The sequence below is a fragment of the Schistocerca cancellata genome, chromosome 9, assembly GCF_023864275.1.
Source record: "Schistocerca cancellata isolate TAMUIC-IGC-003103 chromosome 9, iqSchCanc2.1, whole genome shotgun sequence".
Taxonomy (NCBI): domain Eukaryota; kingdom Metazoa; phylum Arthropoda; class Insecta; order Orthoptera; family Acrididae; genus Schistocerca; species Schistocerca cancellata.
The window spans coordinates 462,112,760-462,135,139 of NC_064634.1; the positions used below are offsets into that span (position 1 = coordinate 462,112,760).

Here is a 22,380-nt window from a genome sequence, read left to right on the forward strand (position 1 = left end):
CCTTAACTTTCCACAGGTTGTGAGCATGCAGAACGGGCAGTGAAGCTCAACCCATCTAGTTACGAGGCACACAAATGGTACGCCATCAATGTCGGTACCCGGGGACAGTTGTCGGGCCTCAAGGAAAAGATCTCCGATGGTATTCTTTTCAAGAAACACGTTGATGAAGCACTAAAACTGAAGCCAAATGATGGATCATTGCATCATCTCTTAGGGAGATTCAACTTTGAGGTATGTTCCAGGAAAAGTGTGTGAACTCTCAATGAAGTTAGGTTTCTGATTCTTTTTGTTACGGAATTCTTAAGGGGGAAAACAAGTTATTAGTACCAGAAATAATATTAATGATCTTAAACTACATTAAATTCAGTGTAAAATTCCTTGGGGGGGGAGGGGGGAGTTGGTAGTTAGCAGTTGGATCATTAATTCAGATGGAGTTAACACACAGAATCAAAAAGAGTTGGCATATTTTGTATTTGCAATCTAATTGTCTTTGTTTGGCAAAGTTTCTTTTACATCAATTTTTTAAATATAGAAACACAGGTAAACTAAATGGAGTATTTTATTTGGAAAAAATTGTGCTCTACACAGATAATTGCCGATCTGGAAGACTCCATTTCAAGGCACTTTAGCTGTCTGCTCTCATATATAATTAATTTTGGTTCTTAGTGGTATTTTTGTCCCTTAACGTCAACCAGTTTTGATTGAATTGTTAATTACACTACCCAACGCCAGAATTACTTCCTCCAACTCTGCTACCTTGCAGAGGACTTATGGTTCCACACTTTGTTAGTGATAGTTCTAAAAAGGATAGATTGCTACTCAGCGTAAAGATGACTTGTTGAGTTGCAGAAAGGCATAACGAAAAGACTGTTACACGCTGAGTTTTCAGCCAATCAGAAAAGAAAGGAGAAAATGCACACATTCACACAATCAGACACACTTTGCGCATACATGACTGCTATCTTCAGCTGCTCTGGGCAGACTGCAACTGTTGCACTGAACAAAAGCGACAATTTGGAGTGGAGCATGAAAGGGGGAAGGTGTGGGGAGAGAAGAGCACTATCTGGCAGTGTGTACAGGGAGTAGAAGGTGGCAGGACAAAGATGCCAGGTGCAGTGTCAGGAGAAAAGGAGAGTAGCAGAGAGGGGAAAAGACTGGTAGGTGTGTTGGCAGAGAGCAGCACACCATGAGGGTGTGAGCTGGTAGGAGGTGATCGGACGGGGCAAGGAAACTGTTGAGTGGGGGTGTGGGGACAGTAGCTTATCATAGGCTACGGCACACATACTTGTGCCTTTTTTGGAATGTGATAGCTAGGATACAGAGATCCTGTTCTGGTAAGCCGTCAGGTCGGGCAATAAACTAATCTGTAACAATATTATGAAAGGAAAGTTGCCAATAGCAGAGATGCTGAGTCACAGAAAGGCACAACAAAAACTAAAGCTTTCAGCCTGTAAAATCTTCATCAAAATTAGATCACACACACACACACACACACACACACACACACACACACACACACACAGAACTATCAGTTTTAATAAGTCACATCTGCAAAATACTAACGCAAATTCTTTACAGACGAATGGAAAAACTGGTAGAAGCTGACCTCGGGGAAGATCAGTTTGGATTCCGTAGAAATGTTGGAACACGTGAGGCAATTCTGACCTTACGACTTATTTTAGAAGAAAGATTAAGGAAAGGAAAATCTACGTTTCTAGCATCTGTAAACTTGGAGAAAGCTTTTGACAATGTTGACTGGAATACTCTCTTTCAAATACCAAAGGTGGCAGGGGTAAAATACAGGGAGCGAAAGGCTATTTAGAATTTGTACAGAAAGCAGATGGCAGTTATAAGAGTCGAGGGGCATGAAAGGGAAGCAGCGGTAGGGAAGGGAGTGAGACAGGGTTGTAGCCTGTCCCCGATGTTATTCAATCTGTATATTGAGCAAGCAGTAAAGGAAACAAAAGAAAAATTCGGAGTAGGTATTAAAATCCATGGAGAAGAAATAAAAACTTTGAGGCTCGCCGATGACATTGTAATTCTGTCAGAGACAGCAAAGGACTTGGAAGAGCAGTTGAACGGAATGGACAGTGTCTTGAAAGGAGGATATAAGATGAACATCAACAAAAGCAAAACTAGGATAATGGAATGTAGTCGAATTAAGTCAGGTGATGCTTAAAGAAAAGAGTTTTGCTATTTGGGGAGCAAAATAACTGATGACAGTCGAAGTAGAGAGGATATAAAATGTAGACTGGCAATGGCAAGGAAAGCGTTTCTGAAGAAGAAAAATTTGCTAACATCGAGTATAGATTTAAATGTCAGGAAGTCGTTTCTGAAAGTATTTGTATGGAGTGTAGCCATGTATGGAAGTGAAACGTGGATGATAAATAGTTTAGACAAGAAGAGAATAGAAGCTTTTGAAATGTGGTGCTACAGAATAATGCTGAAGATTAGATGGGTAGATCACGTAACTAATGAGGAGGTATTGAATAGAATTGGGGAGAAGAGGAGCTTGTGACACAACTTGACTAGAAGAAGGGATCAGTTGGTAGGACATGTTCTGAGACATCGAGGAATCACTAATTTAGGATTGGAGGGCAGCATGGAGGGTAAACATCGAAGAGGGAGACCAAGAGATGAATACACTAAGCAGATTCAGAAGGATGTAGGTTGCAGTAGGTACTGGGAGATGAAGAAGCTTGCACAGGATAGAGCAGCATGGAAAGCTGCATCAAACCAGTCTCAGGACTGAAGACCACAACAACAACAACAACAACAACAACAACAACAACCTGCTACTGGAGAACAATACTGCAGCAATAAAACATAAACGGAGTGCAAAAAAATAAAACTTTAGTTGCGAAGGAAATGTGCCATTTACAACAACAAAACACTGTGCATGCAAACATACATCTGCAAACAGCAAAAATGTGTCACAGGCCTTAGAGTGAAGACCGTGTAATACTTTGTAAAAATAAACTGTTTTCTATAAGCTTGACATCACAACTGTTTACAATAGGTTTGTTTGAGCAGTTGCCAGCGGGCTCATGCACATGTGCAATTGACTTGCATATGAGTAGTATCTTCTCCCACTTCCGGCTACTTGAAGTGTAGCTGTATCTGCAGTAACAGCTAGTAGGCAGATAATAACGAGAAAAATTTTTCTCACAAGCACTAGCTGCCAGATTTCCGCATGCGCAGAGTTGTCCAAGTTTTAGTGGGAACGGGGTAGTCTCAACGTGACCTGTGTTTGCGTTAAGTGATTTTTGCTGTTTCTCGTTTCATTTACAGCTGCCACATCAAATGAAAACAAAATGGATTTCTGTGGCAGGAAGCTATCAAGTGAATTAAAATACATTCACATAATTATGGAAGGCAAAAATATATTATTAGTTTCAGTTTTCTGATTTGATTTTATTTCCAAGTTTTTTAACAATCAATAATTAATCACCTTGCAGAACAGTGAAGCTATTTTTGACAGTTTGCTAAAGAAATTTGCCTTTATTAATCTTTTCCACTGAGGCAATCAGTTTATTTGAAACTAAGTGTTTCATTCCACAGTATTGGCTAGTTACAATTGTTTGCTGAATTTCAAGTGCACCTTTTCATCTTCTACTGCGTAATGGATTATGCCATAATAAAGAACCAAACATGATATATTACAGTACTGGTACTCCAAGAAAATTTACATCCCAAAAACCACACTGAAAGCTTTATATCAGGTGGGACCTACTTCATTGTGAATCTGGCCAAACCAATGTGCACTTCAAGCCAAATTGCGTGTTTTAGTATGATTTGCGAAATTACAATGCTCTTGGGGTATCCTCTGATGTCCTGTTTCTTTTATGGTGTAATGTAAGATCTCTTAATGCTTTATACGTACGAACATGTGGGCTTCCTACATCACTGCAGCTGCGCTTGCACAATAATGCCTGTTTTCGGACGCTCTGTGGCAATTTCTAAAATGAACCTATTTGTAACAGTCTTGGGGGGGTAGTATTGTGAATAGTAGTTTGAAAAGTGTTACTTTCAAAGTAAATTTCCTATTACGCTAGCAGAATTATGTTATGTGAGAGAAAGTGGGATGAATTTCTTAAATCACAAGAGTGTTTGACTCTCGTTTAACACTGAACACTTTGATGACCAGCCACTTAGAAAAATTTCGAGCCCAGAAGACCATTTACTGGCACGTATGTGTGATGTATCTTGAAGTATAACACACGCAAAAAAAGATCAGTATTACATGTGAAACTTTAGCTTCTCTTCTAGCTTATGAATCTTTGAGAGCAACATTATATGTGAAAGCTTAACTTTTCTTGTAGCTACATTATGTAAATTTTCCGCTACATATGTAAATTTTCCCCTTTGTGTGTTCTTGCTGTTGACTGACTACAACATATGTCCTATGCTCTGAATATCGGCTGGTGAGATCGTGTGGATTGAGATATGATTGACTTACTAAACGGCATTGCAATCTTCATTTCAGTGCTCTGGAAACTAATGTGCTATGTTTGGTGCAATTCGAATTTATACTTTAGTAATATGAAAAATATAAAGTGTATATGTTGCTGCACATCAAAGGTGTTTCTAAAATGCCTCCCCCCCCTTTTTTCCCCCTCCATCCCAGGTCCTTCCAAAACTTCCCCCCACCCCCTGCCCCTCCCCCTCCCCCTCCCCCGCCCTCCTCTAAAGTGCCGGGAAGTTCTACGCCAGTGATAAAACTTTAACCATTCAACAAAGGATTGATAAGTTTTACAGCTCTGAGGGGAAATCTGTGGAAGATCTGCTGTTACTTAGCACAGAAAAAGTGTGTTTTCACCTGGGAAAAAGTGTATTTTTTAACCGGGACACCTGGGAAAAATCTGGGAATTTTTTTCCCCACCTGGAGTATAAGTTCAGTGGATGGCAGAATACCACCACTATGGGAGGGGTGGGAAGGATGGTGGACAAGAGGTGATCAAAACCTTGCCAAAGAATGGAATTCAGTTTCTCCAGTCCTGGGTGGTACTGAATTATGAGGGGAATGCTCCTCTGTGGCCACATGGTGGGACTTTGGGAGGTGGTGGGACACAGGGAAGATAAAGCACAGGAGATTTGTTTTTTTTACATGGTTGGGAGGATAATTGCAGTCTGTGGAGGCTTCAGTGAGACTCTTGGTATATTTCGAGAGGGACCACTCGTCTCTGCATATGTGACGACAATTGGTTGCTATGCTGTATAGAAGGGACTTCTTGGTAGGAAATGGGTGGCAGCTGTCGAATTGGAGGTATTGCTGGTGTTACTAAGTTTGATATGGGCAGAGGTGATGCAGCCATCTTCGAGGTGGAGGTCAACATCTAGGAAGGTGGCTTGTTGGGTGAAGCAAATGGGGGAGAAGTTGTTGAGGTTCTGTAGGAATGTGAGTAGTGTGATCTCACCCTTCATCCAGATCGCAAAGATCTGAACCAGGTGAGGGGTTTAGGATTTTGGGTATTTGGGAAGTATTCCACTAGATGGCCCATGAATAGGTTGGCGTAGGATAATGCCATGCGGGTGCCCATAGCTGTACCCCAGATTTTTTTGTAGGGAATGCCTTCAAAGGAGAAGTAATTGTGGGTGAGGATATAGTTGGTCATGGCAACTGGGAAGGAGATTGTTGGTTTGGAATCCATCGGGCGTTGGGAAAGGTAGTGTTCAATAGCAATAAGGCCATGGGCATTAGGTATGTTAGTGAATAGGGAGGTGGCATCAATAGTGACGAGCAGGGCACCGTGTGGTAAAGGGATAGGAATTGTGGAGAATCGATGGAAGAAATATTTTGTATCTGTTATACAGGAGGGTAGGTACCCGATAATAGGTTGAAGAGGTTGGTCTTTCCCTCAGTGGGGAGCACAGTAACTGGCCACAAGGGGGTGTCCTGGGTGGTTGGGTTCGTGGACTTTAGGAAACATGTAGAAGGGGAGTGGTAGGGGTGGGCAGAGAGATGGACTCCGGGGAGAGGTTCTGGGATGGGCCTAAGGATTTGAGAAGTGGCTGGAGATCCTGCTGGATTTCTGAAATGGGGTCACTGTGGTAAGGTTTGTAGGTGAAAGTATCTGGCAGCTGGGTAGAGTCCTTCTGCCAGATAATCCTTGTGGTTCAAAACAACAGTGGTGGAGCCTTGAGCCTTTATCCACAAGTAGGATTAAACGGTCAGTATCAGTTTTTAGATGGTGAACTGCGGTTCTTTCTGCAGGTATATGATTAGTTTGCATGTTGAGGGATTTGGGAAATGGTGGTGAGCCAAGGTTGGAGGTTAAAAATTCTGGAAAGAAGACGGGGTGATAAGGGGGCAGTGGAGGTGGATCATGGTTGGATGGAGGAGTGAACTGAGTTTGCACAGAGTTAACTTTGGTCTTTGGGTGAGAGAAAATTTAGGAAAAGGATGAAATGGATGTAAAAGGGGGAAACAGGACGCAACCTGAGGGAGTCAACAATAGCGAAAGGCGAAAACTCACTAAAATTGGCATGAAGTTACCATGAGATCAAAGGTTGCAGGTCTGAGAGTGGATGACTGGATGAAGTGGAATTAGTGGGTGCAAACTGGAATAGAATGGAGAAAGAAAGGGGGTGGGGGGGAGGGGGGTTCATAGGATGAGATAAAAGATTTTATGGCACTAGAAAGGTGCTGGAAAGATCCCCCCTGCGGGTCCGGGGATTAGAATAGGCCCGAGGTATTCCTGCCTGTCGTAAGAGGCGACTAAAAGGAGTCCATCCCCCTCACGGGGGTAGTTAGCGCCTGCGTCTAAAGACGGACGGTTCCACGACCTATAATTGTGGTCTTTTTGGTTTTTCACTTCTCGTTTCTTCCTTCCTTTTGTTGGTTCCTTTCTTTGCTCTTCTCTACCTCACTGTCTTCCTTACTCTTTCCCTTGACTTCTCCTTGACTTCTCATTGCCTTCTTCTCCTTGCCTTCTTCTCCTTGCCTTCTCATTGCCTTCTTCTCCTTGCCTTCTCATTGCCTTCTTCTCCTTGCCTTCTCATTGCCTTCTTCTCCTTGCCTTCTCTGGTCTCCGCCTCGGCGTTTGAGACAGTCTGTCCTCTTTCTCCCTCTCTCTCTTCTTTTTCCTCTTCTTCCTTCCTCCCTGTGCGTGCCTGAAGGCCGACCCACGCGTTTGCACGCGTAGCCGGTGACGGGGTAACGCGTAAGTCCCCGCCCTGGGTAGACATGTAAGGCACGCGCGTACCCCCTGGTAAAGGCCAGGCCCGGGGAGGGGTGATTGCCTGAGCTGATACCTTCTGACCATGCCGATTGGTCCCTCCGTCTGTTTCTCGGGAGGTGTGACCTGAGGTGTAAACATTCACCTAAGGCGGGAGTGCCCTCTGAGAGGGTCCCCACAAGGAAGGAGCGCGCCATCGGAGACGCTGGCAATCATGGGGGATTCCTCCGCAATGGATTCTACTCCATCGCTTTCGACTTCTGCCCAAAAACGGAAACGTGACCAGCCACCAGTGACAAAAGTACTACCGCCTGCCCCACAGTTTCTCGTCGTTTCTCGATCTGAGGACGGAAAGGATTTTTCCTCTGTCAACCCTTTCGTTATCCAGAAGGGCGTAGATGCCATAGCCGGATCTGTCAAATCTTGTACCAGGTTGCGTAACGGTACCTTATTACTAGAAACTGAGAGTGCCTTTCAGGCACAAAAACCTCTGTGCGTTTTGACCTACCCCCTGTGGTAGGTGTCCCAGCTCATGGAGGGGTTATGTTGCTGGTGCGGGATGATATTTACTACGATCCCATCACGTTACACACCGGCCTGCAGGCAGCTGCCATCCGCATTACTCTCCCCACTTTTACGTTTTCGTTTTGTACCGTTTACACTCCATCGTCATCTGCCGTTACCAGGGCAGACATGATGCAACTTATTGCTCAGCTACCTGCACCATTTTTGTTAACTGGAGACTTCAATGCCCACCATCCCCTTTGGGGCTCTCCAGCATCCTGCCCAAGGGGCTCCTTGTTAGCAGACCTTTTCAACCAGCTCAATCTTGTCTGCCTCAATACTGGCGCCCCTACTTTTCTTTCGGACACATCTCACACCTATTCCCATTTAGACCTCTCTATATGTACTCCGCAACTTGCACGCCGGTTTGAGTGGTATGCACTTGCTGATACATATTCAAGCAACCACTTCCCGTGTGTTATCCATCTCCTGCAGCATACTCCCTCTCCGTGCTCCTCTAGTTGGACCATCTCCAAGGCAGACTGGGGGCTCTTCTCTTCCAGGGCGACCTTTCAGGATCAAACTTTCACAAGCTGCGATCGTCAGGTCGCACACCTCACGGAAGTCATTCTCGCCGCTGCTGAATATTCCATCCCTCACCCTACTTCTTCTCCACGTCGCGTACCGGTCCCCTGGTGGACCGCAGCATGTAGAGACGCTTTACGTGCTCGTCGACGTGCTTTACGCACCTTTAAACGCCACCCTACAGTGGCGAATTGTATCAATTATAAACGATTACGTGCTCAGTGTCGTCGTATTATTAAAGAAAGCAAGAAAGCCAGCTGGGCTGCTTTCACAAGCACCTTCAACAGTTTTACTCCTCCTTCTGTTGTCTGGGGTAGCCTGCGCCGGCTATCTGGCACTAAGGTCCACTCCCCAGTTTCTGGCTTGAAGGTCGCGAATGACGTCCTTGTGGCCCCTGAGGCTGTCTCCAATGCCTTCGGCCACTTTTTCGCAGAGGTTTCGAGCTCCGCTCATTACCACCCTGCCTTCCTCCCCCGCAAACAGGCAGAGGAGGCTAGGCCACCTGACTTCCGCTCCTCGAATTGTGAAAGTTATAATGCCCCATTCGCCATGCGGGAACTCGAAAACGCACTTGGCCGATCACGGTCCTCCGCTCCAGGGCCTGATTCTATTCATATTCAGATGCTGAAGAACCTTTCTCCTGCGGGTAAAGGTTTTCTTCTTCGTACATACAATCGCATCTGGATTGAGGGACATCTTCCCGCATGCTGGCGCGAGTCTATTGTTGTCCCGATTCCTAAGCCGGGGAAGGACAAGCACTTGCCTTCCAGTTATCGACCTATCTCGCTTACCAGCTGTGTCTGTAAAGTGATGGAGCGAATGGTTAACTCTCGATTGGTTTGGCTGCTCGAGTCTCGACGCCTACTTACCAATGTACAATGTGGATTTCGTAGGCGCCGCTCTGCTGTTGACCATCTGGTTACCTTGTCGACCTTCATTATGAATAACTTCTTGCGGAAGCGCCCGACCGTGGCTGTGTTCTTTGATTTGGAGAAGGCTTACGACACCTGTTGGAGGGCGGGCATTCTCCGCACCATGCATACATGGGGCCTTCGCGGTCGCCTCCCTCTTTTTATTCATTCCTTTTTAATGGATCGACAGTTCAGGGTACGTGTGGGTTCTGTCCTGTCCGACACCTTTCGCCAGGAGAATGGGGTGCCACAGGGCTCAGTTTTGAGCGTCGCTCTGTTCGCCATCGCGATCAATCCAATAATGGATTGCCTCCCAGCTGATGTGTCAGGCTCCCTTTTCGTGGACGATTTTACCATCTATTGCAGCGCGCAGTGTACGCGTGTCCTGGAGCGCTGTCTTCAGCGTTCTCTTGACCGTCTTTACTCCTGGAGCGTCGCCAGTGGTTTCAGTTTTTCTGCCGAGAAGACGGTCTGTATTAACTTCTGGCGCTACAAAGAGTTTCTCCCACCATCCTTACGACTCGGTCCCGTTGCTCTCCCAATCGTGGAGACAACCAAATTTTTAGGCCTTACATTTGACAGGAAACTTAGCTGGTCTCCACATATGTCATATTTGGCCGCCCGTTGTACCCGTTCTTTAAATGTCCTCCGTGTTCTCAGTGGTATGTCGTGGGGAGCGGATCGAACCGTCCTACTTCGTCTATATCGGTCGATCGTCCGCTCCAAGCTGGATTATGGGAGCTTCGTATACTCCTCTGCACGGCCATCCATCTTACGCCGCCTCAACTCCATACAACATCGGGGTTTACGACTTGCGATCGGAGCATTTTATACTAGTCCCGTAGAGTGTCTTCATGCTAACGCTGGCGAATTGCCACTCACCTACCGGCGCGATATACTGCTTTGTCGGTATGCCTGTCGGCTACTGTCAATGCCCGACCATCCGTCTTATCGTTCCTTTTTTGATGACTCTCTCGACCGTCAATACGGGTTGTATGTCTCTGCCCTGCTACCCCCTGGAGTTCGCTTTCGTCGTCTCCTTCAACACCTTAATTTTTCACTCCCTGCAACCTTTCGAGTGGGCGAGAGCCACACGCCACCTTGGCTCCAGGCTCAGGTCCGCGTTCACCTTGACCTCAGCTTGCTCCCAAAAGAGGTCACCCCCGGTTCGGTCTACCACTCCCGTTTTTTGGAACTTCGTTCGAAGTTCATCAACATGACTTTCATTTATACAGATGGCTCTAAGACCAATGACGGGGTCGGGTGTTCCTTTATTGTCGGGGCACAAAGTTTCAAATACCGGCTCCATGGCCATTGTTCGGTCTTCACAGCTGAGCTCTTTGCCCTCCACCAGGCTGTTCTTTACATCTGCCGCCACCGACATTCTGCTTATGTCATCTGCACCGGCTCCCTGAGCGCCATCCAGAGCCTTCAGCAGCTGGTGGACGTCGGTTCTCCGGTTAGCTTTATGTGGGTTCCTGGCCATGTCTGTGTCCCTGGGAACGATGCTGCAGATGCTGCGGCCAAGGCTGCGGTCCTCCAGCCTCGGACAGCTTCTTGTTGTGTCCCTTCGTCCGATTTTAGCAGGGTCATTTGTTGGCGCATTTTATCGCTGTGGCATGCCGATTGGGCTGCGCTTACAGACAACAAGCTTCGGGCCTTAAAACCTCTTCCCGTGGCTTGGACGTCCTACTCACGCCCTACTCGGCGGGAGGAGGTAGTTTTGGCCCGGTTAAGAATTGGACACTGCCGGTTCAGCCATCGCCATCTGCTGACGGCTGCGCCTGCGCCGTTCTGCCCATGTGGGCAATTGCTGACGGTTCAACACATTTTAATGTCGTGTCCAGATTTTAACACACTGCGTCTAGATCTTAACCTGCCAAGTACTTTCGATGCCATTTTAGCGGATGACCCACGAGCAGTTGCTCGTGTTCTTCGTTTTATCAATTTGACAAACCTCTCTAAGGACATTTGATGATGCTGTTTTTTAATCCTATGCCTGTCAGTCTGACAACAACAACTAAAAAGGAAAACACGATAAAAGACAACTTTTGCCTCGCGGTACATTCTTAGAGTAGCCAGGGCGCTAATGACCATTGAAGTTGTGAGCCCTAAAACCACAAAAAAAAAAAAAGTGCTGGAAATAACATGCGAAAATATGGGAGAGTGACACAGGGAGAGTGATCAATTTGAAGGTATAGGATTAATGAAATCAGCAGTAGTAATACGGGACATAAAATGCAGCATCAACTATCAACGTGGTCTTGTAGCTGTCTGTTGTTCACGGCCGAGATGGTTGATACAGTGTGCCTGGTAAGTAGAGCGTGCAGTGTGGTCTGTAAGGTGAGAAGAGAAACACAGGAAAGAAGAGAAAGAAGAATGGACATTGAGTATAACGATGCAGTTAGCTAAGCTGCAACCACTGTGCCGCATTCTATGTGGCCATGACAACCCATAAGCTGTCTGTCCACATGAGCGGTCACCGACAAACTGTGACCCAGAAACAGGTGGACCACCCTGTTGCTGCCAAACATCATATACTTCGTTTCAGTGACTGTTTCACAAGCTGTGCCATATGGATCATCCCCACCAACACCAGCTTCTGTGAATTGCACAGGTGGGAACTTTCCCTGCAATATAGCCTATGTTCCCATAATCTTCCTGGCGTCAACCTTTGTTAGTCATTGTCTTCACCCATCCAGCCCCTTCCCTGTTCCCATTCCAGCACTACACAGCCCTCATTCCACCATCGCACAGTCTTTTTACTTCTCTCCTTTTCCGCTACTCTCCCCACATCTCCCCTGCCCTCTGTCTAACCTGCAGCACTTCACTATCCGCCACACCTACCCTACTATCCCTAACCTCCCCACCCCAGCTTCCTCCTTACACCCAACCAGTCACCACTCCCATCCTGCACTGGTGCTGCTGCTCACAGTGTGGCTACTGCTGCTGAGACTGCAGTTATGTGTGTGAGTTGTGTTGGCGCGCGTGCGCGCGTGCGTGTGTGTGCGTGTGTGTGTGTGTGTGTGTGTGTGTGTGTGTGTGTTTGGTTTTGATGAAGGCCTTGCTGGCTGAAAGCTTTTCCTTTTCACAATATTGTTATAAACTAATTTGTAATATTGAAACACATTTATTAAACACCAAAAGTGTACACGGTTACCTGAGCAATACACCTCATGCGGGTCCTGGGGTTAGAATAGGCCTGAAATATTCCTGTCTGTCGTAAGAGGCACTAAGAGGAGTCTCTCAGGTTTCGGCCCTTATGTGATGGTCCCCTGCAGGGTTTGAACTCCATTTTTCAAAATTTTCCCAAAAAGTGAGCCAATTGGGGAAGGGCTCCTTACATGGTGCATCGTGTCCATCATGCGCAGAGACCTATCGCATCTTTCAGCAACGTGGATCTGCACTTCTGCTCATTCTCGAACTGTTGGGCAAGGTCACCATCCTCGGTGCATATTTTTCCATCAGCTGTGCAGTATCGTTTTCTACGCTGACGTTGATAATTGACTTGTTTGTTTGGTTGCACCTGATATCCAGCATGGTAGCCAGTCCATTGCGGTGTGGCCACCAAGTACCCTGTTAGTTGTAGCCCCCTGACAACACAGGGATTGCTCTGCTGATGCCTGCACTGTTAACTCCCTACGTATGCCATGGAGTAGGTGCCCATCTCCCTGAGGCTGGGTGGCACCCGCGAGGAGGTCCCCTGGTTGGATTGGGTGGCATCAGGGCGAATGACATGCCATGAAGTGTAGTAGGTCATCTCTTGCTGGTGGTCCGTCACCAGCAGTCTCTAAACGGACAAATTCTAACTTCAGTGCTAAGAAATATGACCCCCAATCATTCCCCTCCCTGGCCACACCATGAGAGCAATGCCAGGCTAACAATGGCAGTGAAGCTTATTCGCCCCAGTACCTCGTATGTATGAGAGTTGATGGGGAATCTTTCATGTCCATGAAACCTCAGTTTTTTGTGGAACATTTTGAGGACAAGTTTGGGGATGTGGAGGACTTGTCCAAAATGCGCTCTGGGTCAGTCTTGATAAAAACAGCATCCTCTGCCCAGTCACAGGCATTACTCCCTTCTGACAAGTTGGGGGATGTTTCTGTTACCAGCACACCCCATAAGAGCTTAAATATGGTCCAGGTTATTATATTCCACAAGGACCTTCTTCTGCAGCCTGACGACAAGCTGCACGCCAATTCAGAGTGGTGAGGTGCACATTTGGTCCAGCGCGTCCATCGGGCTCCAAGGGAGCATCAGGTTACCACTGGTGCCTTCCTCTTGGCCTTAGATGGTGACACATTGCCCGAGAAAGTCAAGGTGATGGTCCCCACTGCTGTGACGTTAAGCCATATATCCCTCCCCAATGCCGTGCTTTAAGTACTGGAAGTTCAGACATATGTCTTCCCGCTGTACTTCCAGTGCCACATGTCCAGATTGTGGATATCCATCACGTCCAAATACTCTGTGTGCCCCACCTCCCATCTATGTCAGCTGCGGAGAGCATCATCCACCTTGCTCGCCAGACTGAAGGATTTTACAGAAGGAGAGGAAAATCGTGGAATATAAGACTCTGGACCAACTGACCTACATTGAAGCTAAGAGAAAATTTGAGCACCTACATCCTGTGGCTATGACCACCTCTTACGCCGCCGCTACAAGAACAGTTGTTGCCCATCAGTTCCTCGCATTCTTGTCACCTCTCAGAACCAGAAGACTACACCTGCCCCCTTGATGATGGGGCACCACCTACTTCGGGAGCAACACCTCCAAACCATCGGGGATATCCTCTAACTAGGAATGGGTCCTTTGGGTCACTCCCTTCCCAGGTTTCTGCTAATGGGAAACATGACAACCGCCAGTGGCTGAAGAGCCCAAAAGCAGCAGGTCATAGGGCTTCACCCTCATCCTCAGTCCCAAAGACTGAATCAGTGAAGTCCTCCCACCCAGGAAAACCCAATGAGCAGCGTGCAAAATCCAAAAAGAAGGTCCCCAAGACCAAGGTAATTGTGGTGGCACCCCCACCACCGCTACCTACAAGTTCTTCATCTGCAGATGAGGTGAAGATTTTGGCATTTGCTGAGGACCTAGATCTCGCCAGACCCTCAGACACAATGGATATGGACTGCTCAGGCAGTAAGTCAGTGTCAGCAGGTGACTCTTGATGCATAAACTGCCTCATTGAATATTCCGTGCCTTCCCAGTCTCACGATGACATAATCCTACAGTGAATTGCAGCATTTTTTTTCCACCACCTTGCTGAGCTACAGCTACTGTTAAGCTTTACAAGGGGACTTATGACCTAAGATGTTGAGTCCCATAGTGCTCAGAGCCATAAGCTTTACACCTGCTTCCTGCATCGCCGTCCAGGAAACCCGGTTCTCGGCAATGCAGACCCCTGCCCACTGCGGCTATAAGGGATACCACAGGAACCGTATCGACTATAATAGTGTCAGGTGGAGTGCTGTCTGCAATGTATATCTTCCTCCAGATGGTGCAGTACCCCTGAATGTATTAGCTGCACTGATTGATCGACTCCCTAACCCTTTCCTACTTCTGGGAGATTTTAATGCCCATAACCCCTTGTGGGGTGGTACCGTGCTTACTGGTCAAGGCAGATATGTCGGAACTTCACCTGCCCAGTTCAACCTCTGCCTCTTAAATACTTGTGCTGCCACACATTTCAGTGTGGCTCATGGTAGTTACTCAGCCATTGATTTATCAACTTGCAGACCAGGACTTCTCCACTCTATCCACTGGAGAGCACGTGATGACCTGTGTGATGGTGACCACTTTCCCATCTTCCTGTCACTGACCTGGTGTCAGGCCCACGGATGCCTGCCCGGATGGGCTTTAAACAAGGCAGACTGGGAAACTTTCATCTCTGCTGTCACCATGGAATCTCCCCCACATGGTAACATCGATGTGATGGTTGAGCAGGTGACTACAACAATCATATCTGTGTCATAAAACACGATCCCTCGTTCTTTAGGGTACCCCCAGCGAAAGGCAGTCCCTTGGTGGTTGCTGGAAGTCGCTGAAGTAATTACAGTGTGTCAGCAAGCTCTAGATTGGCATAATCGGCCCCCTTCCCTGGAGCACCTCATAGCCTTTAAACCGCTCCATACTTGCTTTCGCCAACTTATCAGACGACAGATGCATGAGTGGTGGGAGAGATAATGTCTCGAACATTGGGTGCCATATGTCACCTTTCCAAGTCTGGGCAAGGATTAAATGTGTTTTCGGGTACCAGAGCCTCTGCATCAGAGAATTACGCCCAGCCTTTCGCACTCTCAAATGACGGCCGGAGGGAAATCCTCTTGTTCACTACACGCCACAGTGAATCCTATAATGCACCATTTACAGAGTGGAAGTTGCTCAGTGCCCTTGTACAGTGCCCCGACACTGCTGCTGAGCCAGATTGGATCCACAGTCAGATGATAAAACATCTCTCATCTGACTACAGGGGACATCTCCTCATCATCTTCAACCAGATCTGATGCGATGGTATCTTTCCATCGCAGTGGTGGGAGAGCACCATCATTCCGGTGCTCAGACCCAGTAAAAACCCACGTGATGTGGATAGCTATCGGTCCATCAGCCTCACCAACGTTCTATGTAAGCTGCTGGAACGTATGTTGTGTCGACGGTTGGGGTGGGCCCTGGAGTCATGTGGCCTACTGACTCCACCAGGGCGCTCTACCTCGAGTCTGCCACCCGAACAGCCTTTTCCACATGCCAACACCTTGTTACTGTTCTTTTAGATTTACAAAAAGCCTATAGCACAACCTGGCAACATCATATCCATGCCACATTATACGAGTGGGGTCCCTAAGGCTCACTCTCAGATTTTCATCCAAAATTTCCTGTCACTTTGTACTTTCCGTGTCCAAGTTGTTCCCCCCATATCCAGGAGAATGGGATGCTGCAGGACTCTGTATTTAGTGTCTCTCTATTTTTAGTGATCTTTAATGGTCTAGCAGCAGCTGTAGGGCTATCCGTCTCTCCTTCTGTGCATGCAGACGACTTCCGCATTTCGTACTGCTCCACCAGTACTGGTGTTGCTGAGCACCACCTACGGGGAGCCATCCACAAGGCGCAGTTGTGGGCCCTAGCCCACAGTTTTCTGTTTTCGGCCGCAACATCGTGTGTTATGCACTTTTGTTGGCGTCGTACCATTCATCAAGAACAAGAACTTTACCTTAATGACAATCCACTCCCTGTAGTGGAGACATATTGATTCTTAGGACTGGTTTTCGACGCCCGATTGACTTGGCTTCCTCCCTCCGCTGCCAGGGCAACACCAACCGGGGTGCAGAGCCCTTGTTCAATCCTGCCTTGACTATGGGAGTCTGGTTTATGGTTCGGCAGCACCCTCAGCATTGCGTTTGCTCGACCCAGTGCACCACTGTGGCATTTGCCTAGCGACAGGAGCTTTTAGGCCGAGTCCGGTGACCAGTCTCCTGGTGGAGGCCGGAGTCCCTCCATTGCAGGATGGGCGTGCACAACTGCGGGCCAGTTCCATTGCACATGTTCGTAGTTCTCCTGCTCATCTGAATCACCGTCTTCTTTTCCCACTGATGGTGGTGCATCTCCCACATTGGTGGCCCAGGTCAGGGCTTCCAGTTGCAGTTCTTGTCCGGTCCCTTCTTTCCGAACTGGAGTCTGCCTTTACCACATGTACTCGTGGGCCATTCATGTACACGTCCATGGTGTACACCTAGGCCGCAGCTTCGCCTGTACCGTTCACATGGCCCTAAGGGCTCAGTTAACCCAGTGGCTCTGCACTGCCACTTCCTCTCAATTGTTGACATGTACTGAGGCCACGAAGTGGTTTACATTGATGGTTCAATGGCTGATGCTCACATCAGCTACACCTATGTCCATAAAGGACATATTGAACAGCATTCCTTGCTCAGTGGCAGCTGTGTTTTCACTGCCGAGCTGGTGGCTATATCTAGTGCTCTTGAGCACATCCGTTCATGCCGTGGAGAGTAGTTTCTTCTGTGTACTGGCTCCTTGAACAGCCTACAAGCTATCGGCCAGTACTACCCTCGTCATTCTTTGGTAGTGACTATCCAAGAGTCCATCTATGTCCTGGAACGGTCCAGTCGTTCAGTGGTGTTTGTCTGGACCCCAGGTCACGTCGGAATCCCAGGCAACAAACTTGCTCACAGGCTGGCCAAACAAGCTATGCAGAAACCGCTTATGCAGATCGGCTTCTCTGCAACTGACCTGCATTCAGTACTATGCAGAAAGGTTTTGCGGCTTTGGGAGATGAAATGGCATAACCACAGCACGCACAACACAGTGCATGCCATTAAGGAGATAAGAACATATTGCAGTCCTTCATGTGGGCCTCTCGCAGGGTCTCTGTGGTTCTCTGCCGTCTCCGCATTGGCCATGCTTGGGTGACCCATGGCTACCTCCTGCGCCGTGATGACCCACCTCAATGTCAGTGTGGCGCCCGGCTGACAGTGTACCATATCTTGGTGAGCCGTCCTTCTTTGGCAGCCCTGCAACAGACTCTTCAGTTACCGGACTCGTTGCCATTAATTTTAGCTGACAGTGCCTCATCGGCTAATTTAGTTTTACGTTTTATATGTGACGATGGGTTTCATCATTCTATATACATTTTAGCGCATGTCCTTTGTCCCTTTGTGTTCTCCACTCTCGTGCTTCTAATGTGGATGTTTTAATGTGTCACAGAGTGGCTGGCTTTTCCATTTTATTCTCATGGTCGGCCAGCCATGGTCATCTGCTCTCTCTCTCTCTCTCTCTTTTTTTTTTTTTTTTTTTTTTTTTTTTTTTTTTTTTTTTTTTACCCTTCTACCTGTTTCTTGCTTCTCTCTGTGGTTTTCTTTCCCTGCTTTGTCCATGGTAGTGTTGGTTGTCCTGTTGTTCTTCTGGTTTTTCCTTTCTCCTATTATTGTGATGTATGTGTATTTCCTTCTCTTCTTTCCCTTGTGTAATTACTTTACTGGGAACAAGTGGTCGATGATCTCGCAATTTGGTCCCTTCCCCTCCCTCTTTTAAACCAACCAACCAACCAACCAGAGCAATATACAACTCCAACAACTAGGAAACATATCTTGCCACTTAAACTCTTTAAAAAGCTGACAGTTAATGCCCAAAGGCTCTTGCAGTTTCTTTACTTAATTGACACAGGCAATAATAGTAAGACAAGTTACGACCAACAGCTTTTCCTCGCATTGAAATTCTCGATGGGAAACGTAATTAATAAAGGTTAGGAACTAGCCTCTCAAAATGTCAAAACGCTTTGGGTATGGAAGTGTAAACGGACTCTAGGCCGTGCAAGATGTTATGAAAATTTCAATATAGGTGTTGGGCACTAGTCCCTTCAAATATTAAACAATTTTCGCTAGCACTGGTCCATTTCCGTTATTAGTGACTAAAACTAACTAATACAAAATCAGCAAATAGCTGTTTAGCACTAGCTCCGTCAAATGTTAAACAAATATCAGTATAGAAAAGATAAAGTGGCACTGGCCTCTTTTAATGATTTGTAACTAGAAACAATCATACCAAAAATCAGTAAAGATATGTCGAGCACTAGCCTTTTCAAACATTAAATGAATTTCAGTGTAGAAAATGTAAGACGGGTGTTAGCTCATATTTAATCTGACATGATTTGCAAACCATTAACTTGACTATCGACTATTACTAGTAACAAAACAACCACGAGCCCAACAGAAATTTGCATAAGTTTCATATTACCAAGAGAGTGCTTGGTGGATTTTACTCAACCAAACCTTCACGCAGTTTGTAACTACCACAAGTCCAGTGCCTGAATTATCGAGCCAGTTAGCAGTTATCGAAAACACTGGGGTATATATGGGGAGGGGGGGCTCGTCTGGTTTTGGAATGGATGTTACTGCCTGCATCAAAAATACCACAGCAATAAAACTTGTCCCTAATTTAACAACGAACAGCACAGTACATAAGCAACCAGTTAAGAGTTCTAAAAAAACTGAGAAACCATGTGAGTTTATGTATCTCAAATAAAGAGGTAGCACAGAACCTGCTTAATGAACAATTATTTTAAGAAAAGGCAAACAGCTTATCACGCGGTACGGCTCGGCACAGGCAGAGACGCTAGATCAGAACAGTGACTGGCTCAACCAGAATGGTGAGCACTGGAATGTGTGGAAGTCCAAGAATAACAACACTTGTCAAAGAGCATTTGCTCTTCTGGATATAGCTACAAGAACCGAACTGTCAGTTACTGTACACTTTCTCTTAATAACGATCGAACATATTATTGCAGGGATGAGCTTGCCAAGTTATACAAAGGTTCTTATCACAATTCCTTCCAGCACGGTCGTTGACAAGCTCTGTGAAACACAACTAACTGCTGCGTGCAGCACTGTACATTGTGCTCTCGCAGGCCAGCAGACAGTTGGGCTCCCCCCTCATTTCCCTGCTGTAAACCCTCTCCCGGCCCTGCTGTTGACCTGGGCTTGCCTTGCTCCACCAATGGCTCCCTCTAGCGAGTGCTGTCCTCACCCACAGGTGACTGTCCACGGTTCCACCTCACACCACCTAAAAGGGGTCATTTTCATGCGCATGGGCCTGCTACCTGTCATGTAATGTCTGGCGACAACTGGGTCAGATGCTGAAACATTGTGGCAGATGTATCAGGTTGACTACGGGATAATGTTAGAAGCAGAGAATGTGTTGCGAGGACAACTCTCAGCTGTGCAGTACAGAAAAGCTGGTGGTGGAGAGGAAGATTCAATTGGGCCGGTTGTGAAGCAACCAAGGAGGGTAGGCATGTTGTGCCACCAGGTGTCTAGCCTGCTCTCGGTTACATCTTGGTGGCAGTCATTCGTCTTGGTGGACAGCTGATTTCTAGCCATACCAATATAAAAAGCTGTGCAATGATTACAGAAGATCTGATATATGACATGGCTGCTTTCACAGGCCTTTGATGGGGTAGGATAAGCCTTTCACAGGACTGGAATAGGAAACGCTGGGTGGGTGGATTGGGCAGGTCTTGCACGTGGACCTTCCACAGTGATGTGATCCATGCTGCAGCAAGGGGCTGGGATTGGGAATGGCATATGGATGGACCCGAGTGCTGTGGAGGTTTGGTGGGCAATGGAACACCACTTTAGGAGAGAGAAGAATCTTGGTTAGAGCTGAGATGTGAATGGGAATTTAGATTGAGGAGGTACTCTATGTGAGAGCTATTTTGGTGTGGAAGGCATGACAGCTGTCAGAATGCAGGTAAGTAAGGAGAGGCACACAGCAGTGAGTCACAGTCCCATTAGTTTTTATTATGCTTGCAAATCTATATTTTGGCTATAAATAGCCTTCTTCAGTGCATTTTCGTTACAGTTCAACAGACTTGGGCAGTTCATGTCACCATATGTTCTTACAGGTTATACAGGTGGAAGGACACTGCTGTGTGCCTCTCCATTCTTACGGTCTATGGTTGCTGTGCACAAATGTCCCTTGGTGGAATCAAAGTTAGTGGTTCTGTTGGTGGTTGGTGGGTTGAATGTGGACAGAGGTGTGGAGGGATCCATCAGAGAGGAGGAGGTAAATGTCCAGGAAGGTAGCATGCTGGCTTGGGGAGGACCAGTTGAAGTGGATGGGAGAGAAATAGTTGAGATTGTGAAGGAATGAGAAGATAGGGTGTCTTGATCCTGAGTCCAGATCAGAAAGATATCGTCTAGGAAGTTTTCCTCTAGATGGGGCATAAACAGGTTAGCATAGGAGGTTGCCATGCAAGTGCCATTGTTGTGCCATGGATGTGTTTGTATACCTTTACTTTCCTTCAGAATAGTAGTAATTGTGTATTTAGGATAAAGTTAATAAGGTATATGAGGAATGAGACTGTTGGTTTGGAACCTGAGAGATATTGGGGGAGGTTGTGTTCAGTAGTGGCAAGACCACGGGCATGAGGGGAGCTGAATAACAGAAAAAGGTGTGTAAAATATATGGAGACAGGCAAAAAATTCACAAATATGTTAAAACATATACATGAAATACACATGTGCACAAATGTGTAAAAATACACACATTAAAATACACATGAATGTGTAAAAATATGCACAGATACATTAGGATGAAGTTCACAAGTCCGTGTGGCACAGGTGAGTGTGGAAAATAACACACAAAAATATGTAAGAATGAGGGAGGAAATGAGATCAATAGGCTTCATTATCAGTGGGAAGAATTTGGTGCATGAGAAACTACACCATCAATCCACAGTCACATACCTGTGTGTTGTGCAAGGATCAGAGTCTATACTGTGTGGCTCAGATCTCAGAGCATATACGGTTTGGAATGTGATGAAGAAAAAACACAGGAAAGAGGAGGAGGTATGGGCAGTGAGTTGAGTAATGCTTTAGAAAGGAGAAATAAAGGAAAAAATTAAAGGCTTGTGGGATGGACGAAAAGCCATTAGACAAAAAACACTGGAAAGGCCAGGTTGGAATAGACTTACTTTTATCTGGTTATATTATTAATAGATTGTATAATACCATTGCCTCTTAGCTTCACGAATCTTACCTTAACCTTTTCTTTGCCTAAAAACAGTAGTAGACTGATTACTTAGGTCCTGTACCACAACATGTGAATGCCCCACTGTACCTAAGCTATCGCTCTTGCTATTCCATTTGATGTACAAAAGAGTAGTTAATAATATGGTTATAATAGAAGGAAACATTCCACGTAGGAAAAATATACCTAAAAACAAAGATGATGTGACTTACCAAATGAAAGTGAAAGTGCTGGCAGGTCGACAGACACACAAACGAACACAAACATACATACAAAATTCAAGCTTTCGCAACAAACTGTTGCCTCATCAGGAAAGAGGGAAGGAGAGGGAAAGACGAAAGGATGTGGGTTTTAAGGGAGAGGGTAAGGAGTCATTCCAGTCCCGGGAGCGGAAAGACTTACCTTAGGGGGAAAAAAGGACGGGTATACACTCGCGCACACACACACATATCCATCCACACATATACAGACACAAGCAGACATATTTAAAGAGTAGTTAATAACATAGATAAACGTCATTCTTTCCTGCATAGAAATGTATTGTTTTAGAGACTGCACTGTTCAGTCCGGTGACATACCTCAGCTGATAATTTGGGGCTTAGATCATGCACACATTGTCACTTCATGGCAAAAAGAGGTGACAGCATAGAAAGTTTCATGCTGATTTGGAA

At 46.4% G+C, this 22,380-nt stretch overlaps 1 protein-coding gene across 1 annotated transcript in view; it reads left to right on the top strand.

Moving 5' to 3' along the window:
• LOC126100626 (regulator of microtubule dynamics protein 3-like) overlaps nt 1-22,380 on the top strand; it is a 106,719-nt gene that overhangs the window by 63,391 nt on the left and 20,948 nt on the right. Inside the window, exon 4 of the mRNA XM_049911253.1 lies at nt 17-231. Coding sequence (XP_049767210.1) covers nt 17-231 — 215 coding nt within the window. The remainder of the gene's footprint in view (nt 1-16; nt 232-22,380) is intronic.